This window comes from Saimiri boliviensis, chromosome 2, assembly GCF_048565385.1.
Source record: "Saimiri boliviensis isolate mSaiBol1 chromosome 2, mSaiBol1.pri, whole genome shotgun sequence".
NCBI classification, from domain to species: Eukaryota; Metazoa; Chordata; class Mammalia; order Primates; family Cebidae; genus Saimiri; species Saimiri boliviensis.
This window is the reverse complement of record NC_133450.1, coordinates 44783061-44810967: the sequence shown is the minus strand read 5'-3', so window position 1 is coordinate 44810967 and position 27907 is coordinate 44783061. Positions and strand designations below refer to the sequence as shown.

General features: G+C 48.3%; 2 protein-coding genes, 1 non-coding gene and 1 pseudogene across 11 annotated transcripts; 3 read left to right on the top strand and 1 right to left on the bottom strand.

Moving 5' to 3' along the window:
* Positions 1–3161: 3161 nt before the first annotated feature.
* LOC120364107 (U6 spliceosomal RNA) lies at positions 3162–3268 on the top strand. The gene has a single exon (XR_005579459.1). It is a non-coding gene; the product is annotated as a U6 spliceosomal RNA (small nuclear RNA).
* Positions 3269–3393: 125 nt separating this feature from the next.
* Positions 3394–13462, top strand: LOC104650816 (cytoskeleton-associated protein 2-like; annotated as a pseudogene).
* A 517-nt stretch (positions 13463–13979) lies between these two features.
* Positions 13980–16256, bottom strand: TMEM253 (transmembrane protein 253). Of its 2 annotated transcripts, XM_010335109.3 has the most exons (7): positions 16047–16256; positions 15781–15924; positions 15257–15367; positions 15108–15164; positions 14714–14824; positions 14454–14600; positions 13980–14099 (listed from the first exon to the last, which is right to left on the bottom strand). In XM_010335109.3, the coding sequence occupies exons 2-7, from the start codon at positions 15886–15888 to the stop codon at positions 13980–13982; spliced, it is 654 nt and encodes a 217-aa protein (XP_010333411.1). In that variant the 5' UTR covers positions 15889–15924; positions 16047–16256. The 2 variants fall into 2 exon arrangements, with proteins under 2 accessions (XP_010333411.1, XP_074249293.1); XM_074393192.1 differs by lacking the exon at positions 16047–16256 and having other exon boundaries at positions 15781–15989.
* On the top strand, positions 14046–27490 carry ZNF219 (zinc finger protein 219). Of its 8 annotated transcripts, none has more exons than XM_010335103.3 (5): positions 18314–18754; positions 23898–23986; positions 24266–25690; positions 26041–26172; positions 26409–27490. In XM_010335103.3, exons 1-5 carry the CDS (start codon positions 18714–18716, stop codon positions 27011–27013), a joined length of 2292 nt encoding a protein of 763 aa, XP_010333405.3. In that variant the 5' UTR covers positions 18314–18713; the 3' UTR covers positions 27014–27490. The 8 variants fall into 8 exon arrangements, with proteins under 8 accessions (XP_074249290.1, XP_010333405.3, XP_003924410.1 ...); XM_003924361.4 differs by having other exon boundaries at positions 18704–18754; positions 24280–25690; XM_074393188.1 differs by lacking the exon at positions 18314–18754 and adding an exon at positions 18799–19247.
* Positions 27491–27907: the final 417 nt, after the last annotated feature.

Here is a 27907-nt window from a genome sequence, read left to right as displayed (position 1 = left end):
TTTAAGTTCTTTTCATTAATACTAACAATCTTTTAGCTATATGTTATTTTCTGTTATCCTTCCTTCCTCAACTTTTTACTTGAACTTCACCATTATTGTGATTTTCTTTTTTGCATAAAAAGTTTAAAATTTTTGCTGGGCATGGTGGCTCACACTTATAATCCCAGCACTTTGGGAGGCTGAGGCAGGTGGATTATTTGAGGTCAGGAGTTCAAGACCAGTGTGGCCAACATGGTAAAATCTCATGTCTACCAAAAATATAAAAATTAGCAGGGCATGGTGGCATGTGCTTGTTATCCCAGCTATTTGGGAGGCTGAGGCAGAAGAATCACTTGAACCTGGGAGGTAGAGGTTGCAGTGAGCCAAGATCAGGCCACTGCACTCCAGCCTGGGTGACAGAGTGAGACTCTGTCTCTAAATAAATAAATAAATAAATAGAAAAAAATAAAAATTTTAATGTAAAATCTCTTAATCTTTTACGTCTCGACAACCAGTGTTATGGCATAAAAAGACCTCATTTTTTCCTATTATATAAATATTTATCTATATTTTCTTCTCATATTTTTATGGTATTGATTTTTCCATTTAATAATCTAGAGTTTACTTTGGTATATGTCATATGATAGAAATGTTACCTTACTTTGTTCACAACTATTCAGTTTCAACATCATTTATTTTTTAAAAATTAGACTACCATTTACTGATAGGAAATAGTCTCATTAAAATAAATTAAATCTTTGTATATACTTGAGCTTTTTCATGGACTCTCTGTTCTGCTCATTTATCTGTCTATTCTAGTGCTAATACGTGCTGTTGTGATATTAAAACATTTTTATAATGTACATTAATTGCCAAGAGATAAAGTCTATGACATACTCTTCTCATAAGAAGGTTTTGTTTGTTTTAGTTGTTATTGTTTATTTTCCAGATTCACTTTAGAATAACTATTGAGGACAAGGTAATAAATTTGAAATAGCAGCTATGGAAATTGAGAGCCACAATAGTGCATTATGGTGCACCTTTTAGGATCCAGTTGCAGTTAGAGATTGCAAATGTGTTGCAGCACCAGCAGCCATGTTTGAATGAATTTTTCCAGTGGCACCATTGTTACCAATGTTTAACCAGAGACTGGATGACTATCAGAATGTTGTTCTATGTTGAGTTGAATGCCTTCTAAGGTTCTGCCCTAGTCAATTTGTACTGCTATAACAAAGTATCTGAGACTGGGTAATCTATCAACAATAGAAATTTATTTCTCACAGTTCTGGAGGCTATAAGGTCTCAGATCAAGGAGTCAGCAGGTGTGATATCTGGTGAGGGCCTGGTATCTGCTTCCAGGATGGTGCCTTGCTGCCGCATCCTCTGGAGGGAAGGACTGCTGTGTCCTAAGGTGGCAGAAGAAACAGAAAGACAAAAAGGGCTAATTCTCTTCAGCCCTCCTATAAGGGCATTGATCTGAAAGGCTCTAAAGGGACCTAATCATCTCCTAAAGGCTTTACCTTTTCATATCATCACCTTGTGGTTTAAGTGCCAACATATGAATTTTGGAGGGAGACACATATTCAAACCATAGTAGGTTCCTTCTGACTTAGTCTATGTATTAATTCTGCAAACATTTATCAAATGTCTCCTACATGCCATTCATTTGGCTAAGATCTAGGGTTACAAAGATGAATGAAACACAGTTCCTATTTCAAAAGTCAACACATAGTAATTTGAATAAGATATCTGAAGTATAGACTGGGCCAGGCAGTGGTCATGCCTGTAATCCCAGCATTTTGGGAGGCTGAGGCAGGTGGATCACCTGAGGTCAGGAGTTTGAGACCAGCCTGGCCAACATGGTGAAACCCTGTGTCTACTGAAAATACAAAAATTAGCCAGGCATGGTAGCATGCATCTGTAATCCCAGCTACTTGGGAGGCTGAGGCAGGAGAATTGCTTGAACCTGGGAGGTAAAAGTTGCGGTGATCTGAGATTGTGCCATTGGACTCCAGCCTGGGCAACAGAATGAGACACTATCTAAAAAAATAAATAAATAAATAAAATATATATTTTTTTTACTGGGTATAGAGTACTTAGGGAGCATTGAAGCCTATAATCATGATGGTGATTGGAGAGGTCAAGGGAAGCTTCCCAAAGTGGATGAGTACTGAACAGAGGGAGTCCTGAGGGACAGGTGTAGGGCTAGGACTAGATACAACAGCTTAAATGAGGCACAGAAGTAAGAAATATGTATCCTGAAGTAAGAATTTTTGACCGTTATATTGACATCATATGACTCTGACTTCCTACTAGTGGTTTTGTGGCAGGCCACGTCTCACTAATGCAGGCCTCTATCACAACTGTTTCAGTACTGACAGTGGTTTCGTTAAATATTAAAAACTAGAAAAAGCTGGTGGCCTCATACAAAGGCTGGAATGTAACAAAAGCCCATCAAGAGTTTTGCCTACGCCTTTCTTGGGCCTTAAAGCATGACAAAATAATGAAGAAATTCTTAACAGGACCCATTTAGGATTAAACAAGTTTTATTCTGGGTCTGAAGAAACTCCACAGGCCTCCATAAACAAGTTTTTTGGAGGTGTTAAAGAACTCCCCAAACCTCTGTGATTTAGCAGGAAACAAGATAAGGGTAATCACCCCAAGACCTGGATCCATTTAGATTAAATAAATTTACTGAGGCTTCAGAGGAAGGTCTTCAGGACTCAGACCTTAGTTATGGATTAAAATAATTTAATCACTTATGTCTTTAGATGAATGCACACTTACACATTGACATATAGCTTAGAAGGCATATAAGCTCTGGAAAACTCTGTAATTTTGAGTTGGTCTAGTGATAACTTCCAGGCCTTCTCCCTGTAACAGGTTACAGAAATAAAACTCTCTTCCTCCCTGGCTCATCTGCATCTCATTACTGGGCCACGAGAAATAGCAGCCCAACCCTCAGTTTGGTCCAGAAACAGTTTTTTCATTGACATCTCACAAATGTGTGCAACAAACATCCCTGACCCTCACATACCCCATCACTGAGTCAGTGCTGTTATCATCATCATCCTTGGGATAATCAAAAAGAACAAGAAAAAAAAAAAAAAAAGGAGGGGGAGGGAGAGACTAAAATGCAAGGACAAGATGAAGGAGTGTCATACATATTAATTAATAATTTAGTCCTCGCTTCAGCAGTACATATGCTAAGACTGAAACAATACAGAGAAGATTAGCATGGGCTGTGAGCAAGGATGACATGCAAATTCTTGAAGCATTTCATATTTTGTGCAATACCAGAGATCATTTCACTAATTGCTGAGTGGCACTAAGGAAATGGTGTGACTCAAAGCAAAATGGGTGCCACACAGTATTCAATTGTGATTTTCACTACACAAGAAAAACAAATAGGCAATGTTCACTGGCTCTGGCCTGAATGAGTCAAAGCTGAAGATGGATCCCCTCACCTCAGGCTGTGACAAATACCCAAGCCATGTCTTGGGACCTGCAGTGGCCCCTGAAGCCCAATTCGTATTCAAAGAACAAATAAGACAAAGACTCAAGAGTCCTCTGTTAAGAAGAAAAACATTTTTTTGCATACAAACATGAAAATCAGAAAATCAGATAGTGTTCAGGCTTTTTGCATCTAAGAATGATAAGGACCTGTGCTGGAATCTGTAAGTTGGCTACCATAGCTGTGTAATGTCAATAGAGGCCAGAAAGTGGTGGCATTTAAGGACCAGTTCCAAGAAAAGACAAATATTTTGAAACTTAAATCAGAAATGGGTGATAAAGAAAATATCAACAGATTCATGAGGAGCAAAAATAATACAATGGTGGTAAAAATTGCATTCCTTTAAAACCTTCTAATGAAATGATCAATTCAACTACAGTAATTGTCACACATAAATTTGAGGATAATAAACTCTGAAGTTGTTACCAACTGAAGATGACCCCCAACGTCAACGTATGGCATTAATATAAGACATTTCACCTTAACAATAATAGTAAACAGAAACAAATAATTGAAGAAAAACAAAAGCAAGAGGCTGACATACCCAAGAAGTCTGTGATGGAATCTTGTGGCCAAATTGTTCAGTCTAAGATTAATTCATTTAGAAAACCTCTACAAGTCAAAGATGAGAGTTTTGCAACAACAAAGAAATTTTCAATTACTATTCCAAAAGCCACAGAGCCTCAGCTTATAAACACCAGCAGTGGAACAGCGAAAAGTAATAGAGCCTCTAATATGACTGCCACTGTTACCCACACAATGGGTGAGTTCAGTCGTTTGACCAGTGACAGTCCAATGACCACAACCAAGGAAAATTTAACAAGGGGATTTCATTACTTGCAACAAATAAGGAGAATACTGGGGATAATTCCCAAAGCAGTTCCTCCTAGAACAAAGCTGAAAACAGGGCTTGTATTGAGCTGCTTAGCTGAGTCATCGTATGCAGAGGTAAAGTCATCGATCATGCTTCTTCATACATCACATGTATAGACAGTGGCAAATAAACTCCTCCTTGGGTGGGATTTTTTTGTATGGTAATGTGGGGAGTTTGCCAAATTAATCTCCAATTCAGAGGGCATCTCTGCATCCAATGAGTTTTGTTTTGTTTGTTCCTGGAACTTTTTGAAACAACAAAAATTTAAGGTGCAACAGTTATAAGTGTGTACTTGTTCACAGTGTGTGCAAGGACCCTGGGTTGCACTAAATGTAACCTGGGGTAAACCAAATGTAATGCTCACTAACTTTGTGCGATCTCTTATTAGAAATCATCCAATAATACCCAGGATACTGTTGAAGAAGGCATCAGTAGAACTTCAGCCTTGTTTACAATCAGGAAAAGGTCTCATAAAAAAGAATTATTACAGCCGGGCGCGGTGGCTCAAGCCTGTAATCCCAGCACTTTGAGAGGCCAAGGCGGGTGGATCACGAGGTCAAGAGATCGAGACCATCCTGGTCAACATGGTGAAACCCCGTCTCTACTAAAAATACAAAAAAATTAGCGGGGCATGGTGGCACGTGCCTGTAATCCCAGCTACTCAGGAGGCTGAGGCAGGAGAATTGCCTGAACCCAGGGGGCGGAGGTTGCGGTGAGCCGAGATCGCGCCATTGCACTCCAGCCTGGGCAACAAGAGTGAAACTCCGCCTCAAAAAAAAAAAAAAGAATTATTACAATCAAAAACAGTTTTATCTAGTGTCAAAACCAGATCTTCTCAGGACATAGAGAAGAAGGCACAATCAAGAAGCATAGCATCTTATCTATTAGACAAAAGGTTGCCAAAATAAAGAAAGTTTTAAAAAGAAGAAGAAGAAAAAAAAGGAGCATAGAATGTGAAATTGTAGCCAGGCCTGCTTCATCTTAATTAAAAAAATTTTTTTTTTAGAGACAGGGTCTCATTACATTGTCCAGCCTGGTCCTGAACTCCTGGCCTCAAGGGATCCTCCTACCTCAGCCTCCTGGGATTACAGGTGTGATCCACCACCCCCAACTCCTGCTTCATCTTCTAATGCCAAACTGATAGAAAAATCAAAACCTATTGACCAGTGAAGACATACTATAGCAAAACCAACTGCTGATAGTAGGTCAACTCAATCCAAAGAAAATTCAGAAGACAGAAAAGCTCATCTGAATGAGTGGAAAGCTGGCAAAGAAACAGAGCTGAAAAGGCCTCCTAACTCAATAGTTACCTAGTGTGAGTCTTAAGGACAAAAATGAAAAACCATTTGGGTCCTTTTGGACTACCATAGCAGAAAATGAACAAAAACTATTTAATGAAAAGGCAAGCAACACATTTTCTGAATGCCTAAACCTAATTAATGAGGGATGGCCAGAAGAAGAAATATTTGTCACACTGAACAATCTGATTAAAAATATTCCAGATGCCAAATCTCATAAAATACCGAATATGTCTCACATACACTGAACCAACACCAAGTCCTATTGAAAGTATTCTTGCAATCTATAAGAAGACCATTCTGTCAGGGGCTCAGCCTATTGAAGAGATGAGACACACAACTGTAGATATTCTAGCAATAAAGAGTTAAGAAAATGTCAGTTTTGGAGAAAATACTGAGGAGGCTTGTGCAACCAAGGAACAAGTCCAAAAGGTCAACACTGAAGACACAACTGTTAATCTATAGAGTCAGGAAAACCAGAAATGGGGAATAGACATATTTTTTTTTTATGCTTCCACAGACATGGAAGGGAACAGACATCATGGAAATGTGCTATTTCAAGATTCTGAAAAACAGCAGATGACAAAACAAAAGGTCTAACTGATAATGTTAAAATCCCCAATACAGAAACTAGGGCAAGTTGCTTAATCAATATAATGTATTTACTAAGCCATACTTGCAAAGTGTTAAAAAAAAAGGTGCAATTTGGTTAAACAAACATTTAAAGAGCTCAAGTTTTTAACACCAGTGAGATGTTTTCAATGTCAAAATAAAACTTTAACATTGCCAGGTATGTTGAAAGATCAGTGGTGTCCTTGCGTGTCTTCACTGGAAGAGTTAACAGAGTTAGGAAGTGATACTGATGTCGTTGTATGCTGTCCTAATGTAGTACTATGCTGAATGTACTCTGAGACTGAAATAACAGATGAAACAGAAAGCTCTGGTAATGAAAAAAAATCAATGCCACCTCTCTCAAACTGCTATCACCAAATCATGAAATGCAAGAGAGGGGACGTGGGAGATGATGCTGGAAGGGTGGGCAGGAGCCAAATCACAGAGCGCCATGCACCATTTAAAAAGGCTTGGACTTAACCTTGTGGGTGATTCAGAGGACTGAAGAGCTTTTAAGCAGGGAAGCGGCATGATTCAACTGCCAAGGAGATAGGAAATGCTCAAACCTGTCTCTTTGAGCTGGGGGTTGGGTTTTATAAACACAGGGTAATGAGGTGTGATCTGATTGCACTTTGCAATGAGATGATGCCAGGAGGCATGACATGACTGGATCCTGCCATGAGGTGATGCTAGAGCTCATCTGATTGGATTCTGGATCCTGCTATGCGGTGTCTGCTTCTCAATTCAGTCTCCCCCACCCTTCTTGGTCTGAGCACTCAGGTTTCCCGTGTGGGTAGCACATGTGTTGATCTGTGCATGCTCAGGTTACATGACTTTCAACCTGGGGTCCATGGCAACTGAGAAATAACTCACAACTTTGTTACATAAGTTGAACCAGATTGGCCTGATGTGGTTGCAATAACGCAAGACAGAAAATTCAGGAAAGAGGAGTAGGGGGCAAAAGCTAGGGCAGGAATTCAGATTTTGGATGTGCTGTTTGGTTACGATAGGTCTTTGTAGGTCTTTTAAAATACAAGGATCTTGAGAAATTTGACATTAAGTTCTTAAAACCTTTCTTATTACATCCTTTAAAGGCACTGTTTTTCAAAGAAAGAAGTAATTTTGCATCCCAGCAGACATCTGGCAACGTGTAGAGATATTTTTGATTGTCACAACTGGATGGAGGGGTGCTACTGACATCAAGTAGGTAGGGCCCAAGGTTGCTGCTTAGCACTCTACAATGCACCAAACAGTCTTCCATAAAAAAGAATTATCTGGCCCAAATATCAATAGTGCCAGGACTGATACACTTGGTTCTGGGGACTAGAGGAATACCAGCATCTTACTTTATAATTTTGCCCAGGGCCAGACATTGGAGAGTATGGATGGGTCAATTAAAAAAACATTACCACCACTGAAAGGCCAATGAATGGAATCTGAGTGTTGGCAGAGAAATCAAAAGGTATCTAACTCAACCACTCAGCTGATATTTGAATATCTGCTTCAATAACCTGTCAGTGTATAAGAAGGTTCATTACACAAAACACCTCTAAAATATCCACAGGTTGAGAGCCTAACTTTAAAGAATCTCATCTTTTGTAAGGTGTTCAGTTTCTATTTCACAGTCGAAAATTGGCCTCTCTATAACAAGTAACCACTGGACCCAGTTTCACTTCTTAGGTTCGCAAAGAACAATTTCTTTTCATCATAATTATCTTTGAGATTTACAAAAGAATAAATTCTGTTTCTCCTGTGCTATGACTTTAGCTTTACATAAAGAATAAGAGCGGGCTGGGCGCAGTGGTTCACGCCTGTAATCCCAACAATCTGGGAGGCTGAGGCGGGTAGATCACTTAAGTTCAGGAGTTGGAGACCAGCCTGGGCAACATGGTGAAACCTCTTCTCTACAAAAAAGACAAACATTAGCCAGATGTAGTGGCATAAATCTCTAGTCCTAGCTACTCGAGAAGCTGAAGTGTAAAGATGGCTTGAGCCCAGGATGCAGAGGTTGTGGTGAGCCAAGATCATGCCACTGCATTCCAGTCTGGGTGACAGAGCCAGGCCCTGGTCTCAAAAAAAAAAAAAAAAAAAAAAGAATAAGTGAGCACATAGCATTCTCTTTTTCTTTTTCTTTTTTTTTTTTTTGAGACGGAGTCTTGCTCTATCTCCAGGCTGGAGTGCAGTGCCCCGATTCCGGCTCACTGCAACTTTTGTTTTCCGGTTTCAAGCAATTCTCCTGCCTCAGCCTCCCGAGTAGCTGGGACTACAGGCACGCACCACCATGCCCAGCTAATTTTTTTATATTTTTAGTACAGATGGGGTTTTACCATGTTGGCCATGATGGTCTTGATCTCTCGATATCATGATCTGCCCACCCTGGCCTCCCAAAGTGCTGGGATTACAGGTGTGAACCACCATGCCCGGCCAGCGTTCTCTTTATACATAGAGAGAGGAGAACATAAAGAGGCAAAGCAAATACATTATATCTTGGAAGTTTGGATTTGAATAAAAACATTTTAAAGAAAACTTTACAATGGCAAAGGAAAACTGTCAAGAATCAACAAAGAAAATTCATTAACTCTGGAGAGAACTTAGGAAAAGCTTCTTTTAAGAAAAATGAACCAAAGATTCAGATGCTAAGAGGAATGAAGAAAAACAGGGAACACAAAATATAAATGAAATAAGTCAGGAAAAATAAAAATAGGCAAACAAGAACATGAAAGAAACAAGATGATAGTAAATGGCATCTGAATTTTAAGAAGAAGCAACACATGCCAGCTTAGTAGCAATTTACCTGTAAGTATGGCTCTCTCTGGCCTGAGGCCCTAGGAAATTATATGAGGAGGCCCTTCCTTCTGAATTATTATAATGGGGACATCATGTTAAAGCAAACACCAAAAGCAGTCTTATTCTACCTCCTCCTCCTTCCCTTTCTCCTTCCCTTCCTATTCCATTTTTTTTTTTGAGAAGGCTGGGATTAGGGGTTATGGAAACTAGGTGGAGTCAGGGAAGTGGGCTAACAACTAGGGGAAAGTTGTACAAATTTGTATTAGCAATGAGAAGGTTTTTAACCATATATATATATAACATGTATACATACACACACACACATATACACATTATCGTGTGTGTGTATGTATACATGTTTTTATATATATATATAACAATGTATAAAAATAGCAACAATGAAAAAAATAGCAACTAAAAACATTTTTTGCTTTCTCTCTTCCTGCTCAGTCACGAGCAGCAGCATGCCCAGGTCAGGGCAGTCTCTCACATTCCCAGTTCCCTAGAGATGGACCTCTGATCACTGTAGTACATAGATCCTGTCATATTTATAGGAAACACAGTGACTCAGTGACCACACCACTGCCACTGTCCCGCTCAGTCCATCAATCAAACGTCAAATTTGAGGCAGCATTGGCTGGGCCTGCCAGGATGAAAGGTGTGGACAAAGAGCAACATATCCTTCTGTTTTCTTGTCTAGGCCCATTTTGTGTGGATTTAGAATCTAGAAACCTGATGGGAGAGTCTTCAGTTCTTACTGAAATTAAAAGCATCACAGCCCCCGGTGGCATGTGGCAAGAGACTGCATTCTTCAGGCCAAGCAAGTAATTGGAGGTCAGCTCCAATTACTCCTGGGCAGTTGGGTTCACCGAATTTGGTGGTTCCTGGCCAGGACTGCATAACAGACACAGAGGCCCAAGAGGGTGCAGACAACTGGAAGGGGCTCTCTGCCTCCTGCCTCATTGTGAGGCCCAGGTTTCCAGCCAGGTGGAGTGTGCTGTTGCCCTCAGGGACCCACTGCAGAGGAGGAACTTTGGGAGCACCCCACACCGAGGAGAGGAGAGTCTTTCCCCAACTAAGCCACTGCCCAACGCCATTACCTTAGGAAAGGTGCTTTGTGAGACCTTGACCTGGACAGCCAAGAGACCACGAGATGGCAGCAGAGGACACAGCCCTGGACACGAAACCTGAGCCATCTTGCCAAAAAGCATATTCAGAAAACGAAGAGTTCATTTGTGAAATATTGTCAGTTGTCTATAATCATGTGTTAAAAGCCAGAATAAATGACAGAATTTCAAAGAAATGAGGGTCAAATTTATTTGCATGGATAATTTCCCAACCACCAATGCGCCACATCTGCATATGAAGCCATATATCATGAACTGAATTTCTCTAATGTTTAAAAGAAGAGATAGGGGTCACGGCCTTTGAACACTGACATCAGCGGAAACCTTGTCAGTTTCTTCTTTCTGTCAAGTTCCCATTCAAGTAAAATGAGTGACCTCCACAGAGGCTGCCAAACTAATGAAGAAAGAGGCAGATACAGTGGTTGCTGGGAATCACTGAAGCAAAGCAGAACACTGCCACGGAGCAGCCTGGAACTCTGGCAATAGGCAATGTGGAGGGGGAATAACGAGGAACACAGGACAAGTCTGAAACAGTCTTTGCTTGCAGCTGGCAGAGGATAATGCACAGGAAAGCGGCATTAGTGGCACTAGAACTAAACCCCAAATCTGACTTCTCATTTAATGCGCCTTCCATTGTTACATATTTCCACCTCCCCCACTCCTCAGTTGTGACTAACAAATATGTCTCCAGACATTGCAAAATATCCTCTGAGAAACAAAATGACCCTTCTTTCAGAACCAGTGCCCTGGAGGCTACGATGAAAAGTTTCATCAGAGGTTTTAAGAATTTAATGTTTAATCTAAGACTCTTGGACTTTGCAAGACCTACATGAACTGTATCATATATTCAAAACCTGAATTGCTACTATGTTTGTCTAATGCAGACTGATGATCGAAGGACTATAGCTGCATCTGGCTCTTGATTTTTAAGAAATTATCATTTAAATTACTTCTACAGGCAATTTATTTTCAACACCTGAAGTGGTTTACAGTTTTAAAGTACTTTTCCTTGTGTGATTTCATTTTAGCTTTGATACTCTAGTAAGGTAGAGAGAATAAATATTACTATAACCTCCAAGTGAACAAAAGGTAGTTCAGAAAGGTTTGACTTGCCCAAGCAACAGAATTAGAATCTAGGTTTCCTGATTCCCAGTCCTATTATTTTTTTGAGGAAAAATTTCTACTAAGAACTTCACTTAAGGGTTCATGAAACTAAACCAAAAAAGTAGACATGGGCATAACTGCTGGAACAGATAAATTTCAACTGCTAAGCTGTTCAAAAATCATCACAAATGATTAACTCTGTTTCTTTCTTTTTTTTTTTTTGCCCTGGAGACAGAGTCTTGCCTTGTCTGCCAGGCTGGCGTGCAGTGGTACGATCTTGGCTCACTGCAATCTCTGCCTCCCGGGTTCAAGCAATTCTCCTGTCTCACGCTCCCAAGTATCGGGGATTACAGGCACTTGCCACCATGCTCTATTTTTTTTTTTTTTTTTTTTTTAAGTAGAGACGGCCACCATGTTGGCCAGGCTGGTGTCAAACTCCTGACCTCAGGTGATCCACCCACCTCGGCCTCCCAAAGTGCTGGGATTATAGGCATGAACCACCAAGCCCGGCTAACTGTTTCTTTTAATCAAGTATTTCTGCTTCCCCTCTCCTTGTGGGCGTTTCCTTTCTGGCTTTCCTTAAGTTGGGTGTGGCTACATGACTTGGTTTGGCCACTGAATGAATGGAAGTGACATGAATGTATCCCTTCAAGGCAGCATTTAAGAGTCTAAGAACAGTTCTTCATGCTTACTTCATATTCTGACCAGGCACAACCTTAACCCTCCTAGTGACAGGGCAGGATCTCAAAATGGTGGCGCTCGGTGAACTTGGGTACCTGAAACACTTGCAATGAGCAGAACCCCTTGCCAGCCTACTTTGGACACGCAGTATGAGAAATAAACCTGTATGGTTTTAAGCCACTGTGGTTTTGGCATTTACCACCGCCTAGTCTAATCTGACTGATGCAGGTTAATTTCCATCGCCATCAAGCTTGTTTAGGAACTAGAATGCAATATCTAATCTGATCACATCACTAAAACCTGGAAAACGGAGCAAATTGTTAATTTTCTTTCCTCAGCTTCCTCATCTACCACCTTCTGACTTTCAAGAAAATTATTCTTTTCTCAGCCCTGCACACGAGCTCTCCATTACACTGGCAATTAGACTGGGGGAGAGGAAGAAATGCAGAAGGCCTAGATCTTTTCTCCATTCCAGAGCCTGATCCCAGAACTGTCCCCACCCACTAGTACTCACACTTAACCTTGTCATAGGAAGATTATTACTATTCTTCCAAGGTGTCACAGAGGAGCTGCAGCAGGCGTTACTGCAATGCCAAGGCAAGGCAGCCAGGCTGCGCTCTGTACTCACTGGTGCCTGGGCCTGTCTAGGCCAGGAGAAGCAGCATCCTCTAGGGGAAAGAAGCCTTCTCAAGTGGGAACAAAAATGAGAATGAGGCGAAGAGCCATCCCGGGCACTATGTGAATTTGGGGTGAGTTCTCTTGGTACTCCAGCTCTGGTCAATTTCTAGTTTCTAGCGGCTAGTAAGCTGCCCATCTGCTGCTGTTACTGGGACTCCCAGTTCTCCTGGGCTTTTCCCAAGCCCACGCGAGCCTGTTATCTTTGCACACTTGCAAAGGTCACAAACGGTGGGGGTTGAACGCAGCCAGAAGTTCAGCAACCCGATCGCAGCCGGGATCAAAGGTCGGCGGGTCCGACCAGACGCCGAGCCTGCGCAGTCCCGCTCCCGCGTTGGAGAGAAAGGGTGGCGACAGCGCGGGCTCTTTACACCGGCGTGCTCTCAAGAGGCGGGAAAGCGGTAGGGAGAGACGCGGGTCGCAGCGTCCCTCCCTCTGCCTACCCTATCTATCCGCCTGCCCAGCAAGCCTGTTCCGCCTTCGGCGCCCAGGTCCCAGGGGAGGGGACAAGAAACGCCCCGCGTTTCTGACTCATCATCTCCAACCCCTTTCTCGCGCGCGCTCCAAGTCTCAGGACTTCGGACCTGCACCCTCCTGCGAAGGGGTGCGGCGACAGCATCTGGGAAGCCTCAGCTCTCTGCCAAGCGCCAACTCCGAGCCCTCGCCAGTCTATGAAGCTGCCAGCGCAGGGCTGGCGATCCAGAGCCAGCTGTCAATTGCCGTGGCTGGGGGAGCGGCACGCCAGTGCAGGACCGCCCGCCCAGCTCCTCCCCGAACGCGGGGCCAGTGGTCGCGTCCGAGGAAGCGCTAGACTAGGCCCAGACTTCCCCGCCTCGCGTCGCTCAGCACATCCACAGCGCCCCCACCGCGGAGGGAAGGCTCTTTATTTCCCAGCCGGTCACGGGCCAGCAGGGCATCCTGGGACTTGTAGTCTTCGCAGCAGTAGAAAGCTGGATCGAAAGGGGAACTGGAACACTCCTGAATTGGATTCAGGGAGTTGGCGTGTGCAGGGTCCGAGGTTTGAAGTGGATGGGATTATAAAAGGTGGACCGAAGAGAAGAGTGAGATGAGGCAGATGTGAAGCTCTGTAGGGAGGTGACAGGGAGGGAGGATATGGATGGAAGTGAGAAAGCAGCTTTTCAGGGTGGTGAGGTGAGGATATATTCGAATGTCCAGGTAGATCTTCCCCTAAGAGGGAAGGAACGAAAAAGGGGCCTGCTCTGAGTGAAAACTGAAGGCACTCCTGGACTTCATATTGGACTCAAGGGATCCCAGCTAACTTCTGAGTTTGGTGGGGTGGGATGCGGGAATGTCTGGAGAGCATTCTCTCAGGGTGGAAGGAGAGCAACAGGTGTCTGTTCCCGCTGTCCCGCTCTCTCATTTGCTCCTGTGTTGGCCACCGTGGGACCATTCTCCAAACCAGGAATCTCCTCCAACTCAGAGAAGCCCTGAAAACCAGAGAAAGGTGTGAGCAAATTGTAGAGGTGAGAAAGAAGAAACCCCAGACAGAAGCAACTGCTTTCTCCTGCCCAATTTTTTCTCCTGTTTCCCATAGTCCTTTCAATATTTAGGCAGCTTTCCCACTCTTTTAACCTCAATCATTTGGATTCCCACTTCCCTCTTACCCACCATTAGGGGAGAAATGTCCGAAGCCAGCGAAAGCCAATCAGTTTCATTCTAGGACCTCTTCTTTTCTAGGACCTCCTGCCTCATCGTTTTCCCTTAAGTGCCACTGACCAGGATAGCCAGTGGAAAAATTAGTTGGCAGCTAGCTATTCATTCTTTCCTCCCTGCTCCCATACCTCCTGCAGCTCCTGGTAGTGTAGACTCTGGCTCCTGCAGCATCCGGGTTTCCTCTGGCTCAGCAAGAATAGGGCATGCACTGAGACCAGCACTCCCCCTAGGGTGAAGGCCTCAGCACTGAGCTCCAGCACCAGCACGCCAGCCTGCTGCAGGTAGACAGGGCTGAGAACGCAGGGATCCCGCACCTGTTTGCCCTTGCCCTTTTCGCTCTCCATCTCTTGTCTCCTCATCTTCCCACCTCCCCTTCATTTGCCAGTACCTTGGAGGGGGCAGTTGGGGCAGGCCCCAAGGCTGTCTTCATCACCTCGACCACCACCACGATGAAACCCAAGATCAAGTTGAAAGTGTTGAATATCATCATGGCCTGCACCTGCCAGTGAGCCAGCTCAGTCCTGCCCAGCCTCAGGACTCATTCCAACCTCAATCCCCACTTGCAGCCTAGCTGAAGACAAAACTCACTTCCTGCTTCTAAGCTTCCAAACAGGGCCAAAAGCCCTCTAACTTTTTTGCTTTCCCTCATCAGTCACTGAGTCCAGTCAATGGTGACAGCTGAGAGGGCAAGTCAACACTTAGCCGCTTACTTCCTAGGCTGAGGGGTGTAGATGTCTGTTTTAGAGAGTGGGAGAACAGTACTGTATTCTCTTCCCTCTCACCTTCCAGAGGCGGGGTGCTCTGCGAAGCTCAAGAGTGACAATCCCAGTGAGAAGACCCTGAATGGTGAGAAGGGCAAGTGTTGAGCTCTGGTTATGTTAGGAAGGGGCCCTGGGACTTTCCTTCCACCCTCCCTTGTGGTGGGTCTTACTGAGACTCCAGGCCCAAGAGGCAGCACTGTAGCCATGTGGCAATCAGAGTTCAGGCAGGCGACTGAGAGGGCAAAGGGCACCACAACCACTGCCAGCCATAGCTGGCTCACCTGGGGGTCAGGGGAGGGTAATTGAGGAGGAACTGTCAGGGATTCCTTTCCCTTCTCATAACTCCTACCTCTTTAGAGATCAGCAAACAGGATTTTATGCAGGATGGAGGAAAGCAGTCAACCCAGAGCAATGAAGGAAGTGATCATTAAACATTAAGTATCATTTAATTTTTTCCACCTCATATTGTAGTTTAGTTACTTACCTGTATGTTTTCCCCACAAGATGGAAGCTACTTGGAGATTAAGGGTCTTGCCTTGTTTATTTCTGTTTTCTCCACCCTCCTCCCATTTAGAACCTAGCACATTTTCTGGTACATGGTAGGTGCTCACTCAACATGGATGGATAAATGGACGGAACTGAACTGGGTACAAGTGGACATGCTGAGACCTGGGATGGGGTAGCCTGGCCTCACCGCCAGCACCAAGAGGTGCCCACTCCGCCTGTGCCTTGCCCAGCGTTGTAGCTTTTCCAGACGAAGGTTGTGTCTCTCCTGCTCTTGCTGACCAGCTCTATCTTCCATGGCTCCTTTACCCACAAGAACTAGGTGCTTCTTAGGCTGGGAAAAATGCATTATGGGTCTGTCTATTAGGAGACAGGACATGCAACAACATATCTTTCAGCTACACCTCTGCCCACTCCCAATATCCAGGGATTTGAGGTCCAGGACCTCACACCTACCTAGTCTGAAGTAGCTACTCCAAAGGGATGGGATTCAGCTGGGTCCTACGACTTCTGAGGGGCTTGATAGCTCAGAGCAGACGACAAACTTGTCCTGGCAGAGAAAGGCTGTCAGAGATGGGGTGTGGTGGGGCAAAGGTTTCTGTGAAGGTCTAAGGATCTAGGGAGTGGCCCTGGGTACATACCAGCCTCAGTTCACTTCACAAGACATCTAGCCTGACCCCACTCTGTTCCCATTTCTCATTACCCCCATTTCTGCCCATCCTGGGTTCCTCTTCTGGTTTCACTTAATCAGGGACACTATCACTCTAGACCTCAATTTCTCCTCATTTCCATATAATCTTACTCCTTTCTTTGGCTTTCCCCTCACATTACTTGTCCTTCCCTAGAGACCTTACTTTCTGTCTGGATTGGTCCCCTGTCATTACTACTTGCAGCTTTGCCCCCAGACCAGGTAAGGTTGAATTCCAGTGGCTTTCTTGCCTCTCACTTTCTGGACGGTCTCCCTTCCCTTTCTTGAAGGTTTTACTCTGAATTGAACACTAAGTGGATGGGGCGTCCTGTTTATAGTGGGAATTGTTTTTGATTCAATGATAACCTGCAGCTGGACATATATATATGTACATATATATATATGATCCTCAAATAGTGAGTCTTGGAAAGGATACTATTGTAACAATTAATATTTTTGAGAGAGAAGGTGCCTCATAGCCAGACAGACCTGGACTGAAATCTTAGCTCTGCTGCTTTTCCATCTGTGTGATCTTAGATCCATTATTATTATTATTATTATTATTAGAGGTGGAGTTTCACTTTTGTTGCCCAGGCTGGAATGCAATGGCTTGATCTCCGCTCACCGTAACCTCTGCCTCCTGGATTCAGGCAATTCTCCTGCCTCAGCCTCCCAGGTAGCTGGGATTACAGGCATGCTCTACCACACCTGGCTAATTTTGTATTTTTAGTAAAGATGGGGTTTCTCCATGTTGGTCAAGCTGGTCTCGAACTCCCAAACTCCAGTGATCCACCCGCCTTGGCCTTCCAAAGTGTTGGGATTACAGGCATGAGCCACCATGCCCAGCCTATTATTATTATTATGTGGAGACAGGGGCTCACTGTCGCCCAGGCTGGAATGCAGTGCCACCATCATGGCTCACTGTAGCCTCCACCTTCTGGGCTCAAATAATCATCCTGCCTCAGCCTCCCAAGTAGCTGGGATGACAGGCACATGCCACTGTGTCTAGCTAATTTTTAAATTTTTTGTAGAGACAGGGTCTCACCAAGTTGCCTGAGCTGGTCTCAAACTCGTAGGCTCAAGAGATACCCCTTCCTTGGCCTCTCAAACTGCTGGGATTACAGGTGTGAGCCACTATGTGTGGCCTATTAGATACATTTTTCTACCTATTTGAACCTGTTTGTTCACTGATAAAAGGGGGCTAACGATATGACTATGAAGAGTTGTTGATTTGGGGTGGGTGCTTAATAACTTTCGCGGTGCTGATGAGGTCACACTGATAAGCTTGATGCCCATACACTAAAGGTGTTATTCAGAAGCTAAGCTGGGGACACATTTCTACAGTCAGAAGCACAACCAGCTGGGCCCAAATATACTCTATAGATTAAAGATATAATAGGAAAGGCCCATCTTGGTACAGAGCCTGAGGTCTGGAGGTAACCAGATCTCTGTTCAAATCCCAGATCTACCTGGGGGCCCTTAGCAAGTTGCTTAATCTCTCTGTTCCCTTATCTGTAAAAGGAAGTTAAATAATACCAGCCTCAAGGGGTTGCTTTCAGCATGGAAGAAGAGCTTAGCCCAGAACCTGGCACATAAGTGCTCAATGTTAGTGTCTATTGTCATCATCACTACTATTATTGCTTGTTGCTGACGATAAGAGGGGACTATGCCAGAGGACCCCAGAAGTTAGTACCAGGAGGCAGGGTCCTGGGAAGCAAGCGACCTTTTTGTAAGCCACTTCTGCCCCATCCGTGCTGTGCCAACATTGGCGGGGCATCGTATCTACTCTTTTCTTTCCCAGCGAGTGGGAGTCACATTTTAAAGGGATCCAGAAAACCGTTGTGTGTCTACTCCTCCTCGATTCCCATGTGCATTAATTTTATTTGCTGGCGATGTGAGATGTTGGGCTTGCACTGAGGACCCCAGAGCTTGCAGGCCATTGGAGAAAGAGACTCCCTGAAGTCTCATTTTTCTTACTTGTAAATGGGGACTAATTTTATTATAGAGGGTTATTGGAAAGATTATATACTATTAGACAGGTGAACAGGCATTCAGTAAATATTGACTAAATCTGAGTATACTACTTACCAGTTTGTAGTCTAGACTACAATCGCTTAGAAGGAAGATACCACTTCTCTTTCATCCCCCACAGCGCTGAGCCCGGTGCCTGGCACTTAGTAAGCACTCAGTAAATATTTGTTGTATTGAAGAGCCATGAAAGTGACTTGAGGAATGGAAAATAGAATTCGAGAGGAAGGAGCAGGAATTGTTTATCAAGAACGGAAAGGACCGAAGAGTAACTTTAATAATGTTTCTTATACGGCCGACATTAACTATCTCTATAATCGCCCCTCCTCCTCCCCCAAAAGAGAGACAGAAATTGTAAGGGAGAGGCTTTGAGATAAAACCCCAGGAAGAACTTCCCGAGTCTGTGCATGTTGGGGCAGAAAGAGCGGCAGAGCCAACTCCTTCCCTGGTATGTCCGGGTTTGGGGTGGGAGGGGCAGTGCTGCTTGGAGGCTGGGGGAAGGACGAGATGACCTTTCAAAATCTCTTCCAGTCTCCTGTTGGAATCGTCTGTGCGCCCCACCCCCGCTCCCTCCCTTCCTCCCTCCCTCCGACGGTGCCCCCCGTCTCCAAACCGCCCGCACCCCGCCCCTGGCGGCCGCCTCTCGCGGCTCCCGGGGTCCCCAGCTCCCAGTCCCTGGAGCCAGAGCCCGGCTCCCGCGCGGCTCCCAGCCCCGCCGCGCCGCCCCCCGCATGCTAATGGCCGGGCCGCCTCCCGCCGCACACAATGCGGGCCAGGGCCGGGGGCGGGGGACCGGGGAGGGGGCGGGGGCCGGGCCGGGGGCGGGGGGGCCGGGGCCCGGCGCATCTCCCCCGGCCCCACGTAACGCTGACGCCCGCGCCGCCGGCCCGCCGCCCGCCGCCGCCGCCGCCGCCCGCTCCGCCGCCGCCCGCCCGGGGCTCGTGAGTAGCCGCTCCCCCCACTCCCGGGCCCCCCCGTCCGCCACCCGGCTCCCGCCCCCGGCCCCCTCCCCCCTCCCGGAGGGGGGGCCCGCTCCGCGCGCCCGGCTCGGAGCAGGTGCAGGGGGCGGGGGCGGGGGAGGGGCGCCGGCTCGGCCCCAAGCAAACTTCGCCCAGAGCTCCTGGGGGGGCGGGGTGGGGGTGGCGGCCTCGGAAGCCTGGAGAGCTGGGGGGCCCCGAGGGAGGGGGGGCCAGGTGGCGGAGCTGGGGGAGCAGACACCAAAGGGAAGGGCCAACTGGGGGGAATATGTGGGGGCGGAGGTGGGGGGTGTCTTTGTAGGGGCCCGAAGGCAGGGCGCGAGGGGCCTGGGGGTGAGGGGCGGCAGAGCCGCGAGCCTGAGTGGATGTGCACCCCCGCAGCCCCCGGCCCAGGTAGGGCTTGTGGGGGAGGGGGAAGGAGCCCAAACTCTCCGGGAGCACGGGGTGGCGGGGGAGGGGAGAGGATGGGGGGTGCTTCCCTCTTTGCGTCCCAAACAAAGTGTCACAAAGAGCTCGGCCCGCGGCAGCAGCGGAGGCGGCTGTAACTCAGCTTTTGTTCTCCTGGCCGGGGGTAGCTGAGCCTTGGCCTCCCTATCTCTCAACCCTGCCCCCCATCATTCTTCTGGCTTATCTTCCTGGGGAGGGGTCTGAGGTGCTGCTGGAGAAACCTCTCGGGCAGATTGCAGGTCCTACCCTACTTAGCAGCCTATTTCTGGGAGGGGGATTTTCTCAGAGGCTCCCTCCATCACCCCTACTTCCCAGTCTGAAGACTGAGGCTCACATGGGTGCTAAGACTGACTTTTCTAGGGTCAGCTCCAGTAAAGGGGACTTAGGGCTGGCAACATGTCCCCCTTCCCCAAACCCAGGTCCTCCAGAACTTTCAAAATCAAAATTGGGGTTGTGTTAGGACATGCCTCTGGGATAAGATTCCCCATGGTGGGGTGGCAGCAGGTGAGCAGATGTGCCTTCCTCTCGCCTCCTTCTGTACCTTTGGAGTCCATGGCTGAGGTTCTATGTCCTCAACTCAGGAAAGTGAGGACAGAAAGAAGGAGGGAAGGCGGCTTTACCGAGAACTCAGTCCAAAATGGCTAGTGAGCTGCACAGTGGAGTGGGTTTGGAGGAGCTATCTGAGCAGTGAGGTTCAGAGGGCCATGAAGAAGAGACCATTAAAGCAAACTACTGGCGTGTCTGTGTGATCAAGGGAGTCTTGACTCAAGACCACCTAAGAAGCCCCTTTTTCCTTTTAACCCCATTTAGTGCAGTGGTAATCATAATTGTTAGCAGATTTGGGAGGTGTAGGATTCTCAAGACAGAAAACTGTGGTGTTAGAGGTGACAAGAGACAGTTACAGCTGGACCCCAGAAGTCCTGAACCCTTGCTCCTTATACTGTGACCCTAGAAACTTTTGAATTACAAAACTTGAGGGACAGTTTTTGTGGTCCATTTAGGACATAGATACTTCTATGTACCTGTCCTTGTTGTTTCTAAGTTTTTTCACCAACCATTCCATCCTTCTTTACTAGGGTTTAGTGGTCCACAGCCACTTCCCTACCAGCTGCCCCAGAACGTGAGGATAATTGGCCTGTTGCTTTTGAAAGGTTTCTGATACCTATCCCTGGCCCTGCATCCTTATAGAATCCAAATAAGGGCAAGATAACCCCTGATTCCCAGTGGGGGTGGAAAGTAGGTCAGTGCTGCTGTCTGGCCAAGTCTGGAGGATGGTGTTTAAGTCTTGACTATGGAAAACTCTGTGATTATTGCCCAGGGGCAATACACACATGACCTCAGTTCCAAGGCAGTTGATAGTATCCCAGTCTCTCTTAGTTCTTTCCCCTGCTAAGAAAAAAATCACACGATCAGGTGTCTGGAACCTGGTTTGACACAGAGATGATTGAAGAGATCTTGATTGGGCCTGGGAAGGTACCTCAGTGAGTTTTGTTGATTTTAGGCCATCCTCTGGGGAAACTTTCCCTGCTGGGGAGTTCAGCTTCAGTCTGGGCCTTCTTGCATATCACTGTATTTCTGTTCTGGAAACTGCTATGTGCAAAGTGGTTTATCGTTTTGTTTTGGGAGAGGAAGCTTTGCCCTATTCCCACTCTTCTTGCCTCAGATATGAGGCCAGCTTCATAGGAGATTTCGCTTGCTATCCTACAGACAGTTTTAGGGGCCCTAGAATCTTCTCAGAATCAGAGTATGTGCCCATAGGTTAGTCAGCTATGACCATGCAGTATTCCCAGCATCCACCTCCCCCCCCCCCCCCCGCAACCACCATCTGCTTCCTCTGAATATACCAGATTGGCTGTACACCAGGATGTTCCGGGAATCCCCAGGAGAGCAACAGAATGTGATGGACCCAAATATGATGCCTCAGTAACTCATTCCAGGATGTACAAACTGTAACTGTCAGGACGCTCCGTATAGCTAATTAAAATTCTTCTAGTTACATCTATTTTCTATTAGCTCTTTCTATTTTCAGTGACATCCAAAAGGCCAAAATAATCCCTCTGGTGCCACTGGGTTTTTTTCTATGGTTTCCAGATAGGAACGGGAAAAAAAAATGCTCTAGCTTTTCTGTGTTGTATCTGTGATGCTAAAATGGCAAACAGCCCCTCTAGCACCTCATAACTCTATCTATGGTACTGAGGTGGCCAAAGTGGCTTCTGTGGTAGCCCACTGCACTCTCCATGGTACTGAAGGGATGACCATTTGTTTTAACATCTCTCTGGGGTCCAAATGAGTCCTGTAACTTAGAACAACAAACATTTTTTTTTTTTTGAGCAGGACGGGACTAACAATATAAATTAGTCCAATCCTCTATTTTACTGATGAGTAAACTGGGAAGTTAAGTGATTTAGTGAAGGTTGTAGGGTTATCAATGTTCAGACCAGGACTACAATAGCCTTGTACACCTCAGTCTTATTCTAATTCACCTTTTGTGACACTATTCGGTGAGCCTGGTGAGGCTCTTAGTCCCAGGAAAAGATCCAGAGGATGAGAGAGGGCGCCCTAATTTGAAGCTACAGAAATACACATATTAAATGGTAGTGGAAGTCGCCTAGTGACCCTTGGACAAGGACACTTTGTTAATTAATCGTCTGCTAATAATAATCCTATAGCCCAGATTCCACATGTAACAGGTACCTGCCCCTTCATGGAGTCTTAACACATACAATAAATGTCAAAAATTGAAGAAGCCTTGGACCTCCAGAGCTTTTTCTCTCTGCTGACAGGCAGGTTGACGCTTGGCCCAGTTCTTTTCCATTAAAGATCCTTAGGCAAAGTAATGCTTGCATCTTTTTCTTTCTCAGTAACCTATTTCAGTTTCATGATGCCTATTGTAAAGAAGTTCTTTATATCTCAAACATTCTTTCTTAGGCCAAAAAAAAAAAAAAAAAAAAAAAAAAAGGTTAGGCCCACATTCATTTAGCCTTGACCAGATACAATTCTATATGAGGCAGAAAGGTAGACTAGATGACTTCTGGTCATCCTCCAGGCCTACTTCCATGAATCTTGATTCTGGGGTTTCTTCTAAGTCCTCATGCTGAATGAACTCCTCTGCAGCTTAGGATCAGTACCCCCCTCCCACCCCCCATCCTCTTCCTCTCAATGCTCTTCTTCCCCAGTACTGGAGCTCTGCAAGTCCCAGGCCTAGGGAATTTTAGCCTGGAGAATTTTAACCCCTTCCTGCTCAGAGCATGTGCTGAGTCCCTATCTGTGCAGATGGCCCAGCCCCGCCCCCCGTCCCTCACTCCAGCCTCTTGAGCTCAGAGCCAGTGTAATCCTCCTCTTGTGTGAGGGAGCCTCTCCCCTGCAGAGAGGAGGAAAGCCTGCCTCAGAACAGCCCTGGACAAAGGGGCTCAGATGCCCCATCATACTGCAGGCTCCAAGGTTTGAAACAAGGGGATGAATCCCGTACGGTATTTGCAGTTTTTAACCTCTTCCCCAGGCTAGCTGTGCCCCTTAACTTCCACTCCTCCCCCAACTCTCTCTTCGTTCCTTCTCCCTCCCCCTTCATGCCCCTCCCCCTCTGTCTGTCTTCAGACTGCTGCTGGGAGGTGTTTCTCTCCCATGCATGAATGAGTCTCTGTAATGAATGGAAATGAATGGATCAGGAATCCAGGCAGAGGGAGGGAGAATGAAGGGGGGAAAGACAGAAAGGGTAAGGGCAGAAGGAAGCACTGTGGAACCTGGAAGGATGTGTGGCTGGCTGGTCAGGGTTCTCAGAGCAACTGGTCCCACTTGGATAACTGGGGAGCATGTCAAGCCCACCCCATTTGCTCACCATACTGTACAGCCCAACCTACATGGGAGGGGGGCATACTGTGATGGTCTTCCCCACCGCCAGGGGGTAGGGTGGTAGCTGTGGTTGTTCTGGACCATGCATTTAAAATACAGAATTTGGGGAAGCAATCTGAATTATCTGGGAGGCTGGTGGGCTTGGCAAATCAAGGGGTACAGTTTTTGAGTACAGCAGCCCCTTCATGCCTCAAGATGCAAGTAGGGAGAAGGGATTGGTTTTTGGAATACAGAGTGCTGGGAGTCTAGGGGTAGGGAGTGACTTTACTGCTGAAAACTAGGGCTCACCTTTTCCTCCAAATCTGTCTCTTGCTTTAGCTCCACAGCACCTGTTGCCTTCATTAGCAGCCTTTCCTCCTCTTTCCTGCACTCCCCAGAACCAAAGAATGTGAAGGGGGTCCATGGAGGTGAGTGAAGCTCTGACTTCAACCTACAAGTACCTACCTACAACTGTATACTCCCTCTCCTGCCTACCTCTCTCTCTCTTTGACCTCCCATTGTTAGAAGTTAACTCCTTGGCCCTGACATCTCGATTCCCACACAGCCCCCCCAACTTCCCGAGGTGAGTGGCACCCTGTGTTCCTAGTTCAGACCCCAGCCCACCTTCCCTCGTGTCGTCTTTCTGGCCCTCAAGGCGATGCCCTTGCTTCCTTTACAGCTCTACCTTCACCCTTTGCTCTACGCAGATCTTTCTCCACAGGGCTCACGTCCCCGTGCCCCGAGCGGCCACTTAGCGCCGTCGCCGCCGGCTTTCGACGGCGAGCTGGATCTGCAGCGATACTCCAACGGGCCAGCCGTGAGCACAGGGTCACCTGGGATGGGAGCAGTGAGCTGGTCTGAGAGTCGTGCAGGCGAACGGCGCTTCCCCTGCCCTGTATGCGGGAAGCGCTTCCGCTTCAACTCTATCCTGGCTTTGCACCTGCGGGCACACCCAGGCGCCCAGGCCTTCCAGTGCCCTCACTGCGGCCACCGTGCGGCGCAGCGGGCTCTGCTGCGCTCGCACCTGCGCACACACCAGCCCGAGCGCCCACGTAGTCCTGCTGCACGCCTGTTGCTGGAGTTGGAAGAGCGTGCGCTACTGCGCGAGGCCCGACTGGGGAGAGCCCGAAGCTCAGGCGGCATGCAGGCCGCCCCTGCGACTGAGGGCTTGGCGCGGCCCCAAGCTCCTTCATCGTCCGCCTTCCGTTGCCCCTACTGCAAAGGCAAGTTTCGCACCTTGGCGGAGCGGGAACGCCACCTGCACATCCTGCACAGGCCCTGGAAGTGTGGCCTGTGCAGTTTCGGCGCCAGCCAGGAGGAGGAGCTGCTGCACCACAGCCTGACCGCCCATGGAGCTCCCGAGCGCCCTCTGGCGGCCACCTCCGCTGCGCCCCAGGCTCAGCCTCCACCCCAGCCCGAACCCAGATCAGTCCCCGAGCCGGAGCCAGAGCCGGAGCCCGAACGTGAGGCAAACCCGGCCCCAGCTCCTACAGCTCCCGAGGAGCCCCCAGCGCCTCCGGAGTTCCGCTGCCAAGTGTGCGGCCAGAGCTTTACACAGTCTTGGTTTCTCAAGGGCCACATGCGCAAGCACAAGGCCTCCTTCGATCACGCGTGTCCCGTGTGCGGCCGCTGCTTCAAGGAGCCCTGGTTCCTTAAGAACCACATGAAGGTGCACGCCAGCAAGCTGGGCCCACTGCGCGCCCCGGGGCCTGGCTCCGGGCCTGCCCGGGCTCCCCAGCCTCCTGACCTGGGCCTGCTGGCCTATGAGCCGTTGGGGCCAGCGCTCCTCTTGGCCCCGGCGCCTACCCCGGCCGAGCGCCGTGAGCCCCCGAGCCTCTTGGGCTACCTGAGCCTGCGAGCTGGCGAGGGCCGGCCCAATGGCGAGGGTGCTGAGCCGGGGGCCGGCCGCAGCTTCGGAGGCTTCCGCCCGCTATCTGCTCTACCGGCCCGGGCTCGCCGGCACCGTGCGGAGGAGCCCGAGGAGGAAGAGGAGGTGGTGGAGACCGAGGAGGAGACCTGGGCCCGGGGCAGGTCAATGGGCCCTCTAGCTTCCCTGCACCCGCGCCCGGGTGAGGGACCCGGGCACTCTGCGCCTGCTGCTGGGGCCCAGGCGAGATCGACCGCCACGCAGGGTATGTAGGGACCCTCCTCTCTCGGGGTGCGCCGCGTCCTCTTCTGACTCTTAACGCCGCCACTGCCCTTGTAGCTTCCTTTTTAAAAGAACCTATCTTTTATTTCTCCTGAGGTTTTTTTTTTTTTAATTTGTTTGTTTTGCTTTTTCCTGGAGACTTTGCCATCATCTGAGAACACTTAACTCTTTAGTCACAACAAATCTAACCACTTAGGTTCCGGTTCCCCCATACTTGCTGTTTCCTCCTGGACCCCGAGGGGAAGCAGCCTTATGGGGTGGGTGTGGGGTGGGTGCGTGGGACCTGGACAGGGTGAAGGGCCCCCTGACTTCCCCTTAACGTGTGTGTTACAGAAGAGAATGGGCTGTTGGTTGGAGGGACCAGGCCTGAAGGGGGCCGGGGTGCCACCGGCAAGGATTGTCCCTTCTGCGGAAAATCTTTCCGCTCGGCACATCACCTCAAAGTGCATCTGCGAGTGCACACAGGTGAGGGAGGCAGCCTCCGGCGTGGAGAAGGGACTGGGGGTCTAGAAAGGTGAGGGCTGCCGAAACCCCAGGAAGTGAAGCGTTCAGTTTGGCTAGATAACACTTGGGAAACGCACCTTCCATTCAATCAAAGTGGGTGGGAGGTTCTGAAGTTGAGGTCTGTAAATTGGGCGAAATTCGGGTGGGTGCGTGCTGTGATCGTGACCCTGTGACCCTATCCCACCCACTCTCCCCAGGCGAGCGGCCCTACAAGTGTCCGCACTGCGACTACGCGGGCACCCAGTCCGGCTCGCTCAAGTATCACCTACAACGCCACCACAGGGAGCAGAGGAGTGGGGCCGGCCCCGGGCCACCCCCGGAGCCACCGCCCCCTTCCCAGCGGGGTTCGGCCCCGCCATCTGGAGCCAAGCCGTCTCCGCAGCCTGCGGCCTGGGTGGAGGGCGCCTCAAGCCCACGGCCTCCTTCTAGCGGTGCTGGGCCGGGGTCCCGTCGGAAGCCCGCCAGCCCTGGGAGGACCCTGCGCAACGGGCGAGGCGGTGAGGCCGAACCCCTGGACCTGTCCCTGCGGGCAGGGCCGGGAGGCGAGGCCGGGCCGGGGGGTGCCCTCCACCGCTGCCTCTTCTGCCCTTTCGCCACTGGAGCCCCGGAGCTCATGGCCTTGCACCTTCAAGTGCACCACAGTCGCCGGGCTAGGGGCCGCCGGCCACCCCAGGCTGACGCGTCCCCACCCTATGTCCGCATACCATCAGGAGAGACCCCTCCCAGTCCTTCGCAGGAAGGGGAGGAGGGTTCCGGGCTGTCCAGACCGGGAGAGGCAGGGCTTGGGGGGCAAGAACGGTAGTGAGCCCTCAGGGGCGATTAGCTTAGTGAGCTTACCCCGCCGGAGCGGGGGAGCGCTAGAGGTAGTTGGGTAGAGACGCCAGCAGGGGGCAGCGTGGGACCCATATCCCAGCCCCAGGCGGACCAGAGGTGGAGGGGGCGGCGGGCGTAGGAGGGTGGGCTGGTGGTACCCACCCAGCCCAAGGGAGTCACAGTGCCTTAGAAGTGGCAGAGGTGAGGGTCAAAGAACGGAGTCCCAGGGCTGGCAGAGAGGGTTTGTGTCCCTGTTGAGGAGCCACTCTGCCAGTCTTTGCTGGTCCATAGGCGTGAGAGTTTATTTTTGTACAAGGGGTGAGGGTGGGGGGCACTGTACCCTTCTAGCCCCATCAGGGGCCCTGTAGACGTTGCTATTTTTGGTACGATTCCTGTCATCCCTGTCGCAGAGTCGTGTCCCCAATAAACAGGTGTCTTGAGGCACAGGGCCCTGTGTCTGTCTGGCTGCCCATGTCCTGCTCCCCTCCTTGGGCCCTATGCTCAGGAAACAGTCATCTCTTCAGACACTTAGTTATCACCCAAAGAGTTTGATAAGAAATGCAGAATATTGGGTTTACCCCCAGGTTTCGATGCAGCAGCTCTGGTGGGGTTCAAGAATTAGCATTCAACAAGTAGCCAAGCAGGTTCTCATCCGCTGTGGCCCGAGGACCTCATTTTGAGAACTGCTGGACTGAGCTGGATCCCAGTTTGTCTACAACCAGTTCAGCCTCAAGGAGTAGGTGTAATGTGGGAGAAGGAGCTTCAGAGAGTGTCTGGACCCTCTGGGAGCCACTGTGGAGGAGGCACATTCTCCTAGGCTCATGCACAGTCAGCTCTGGGCCTGGGAAGGGTAGCGGGGGCCTTCCCTTCTTGGTTTTATTTT

Coding starts and splice junctions, on each gene's coding strand:
- TMEM253 (XM_074393192.1), bottom strand. CDS start 15,969: ATGTCCTGTCTCCTAATAGACAGACCCATAATGCATTTTTCCCAGCCT. Junction 15,165..15,256: donor CTCTTGGGCCTGGAGTCTCA/GTAAGACCCACC, acceptor CTCACCATTCAG/GGTCTTCTCACTGGGATTGT. Junction 14,825..15,107: donor GAGCACCCCGCCTCTGGAAG/GTGAGAGGGAAG, acceptor GCTCACTGGCAG/GTGCAGGCCATGATGATATT.
- ZNF219 (XM_074393188.1), top strand. CDS start 19,072: ATGCGGGCCAGGGCCGGGGGCGGGGGACCGGGGAGGGGGCGGGGGCCG. Junction 19,248..23,897: donor CCGCCGCCCGCCCGGGGCTC/GTGAGTAGCCGC, acceptor CTCTTGCTTTAG/CTCCACAGCACCTGTTGCCT. Junction 25,691..26,040: donor GAGATCGACCGCCACGCAGG/GTATGTAGGGAC, acceptor TGTGTGTTACAG/AAGAGAATGGGCTGTTGGTT.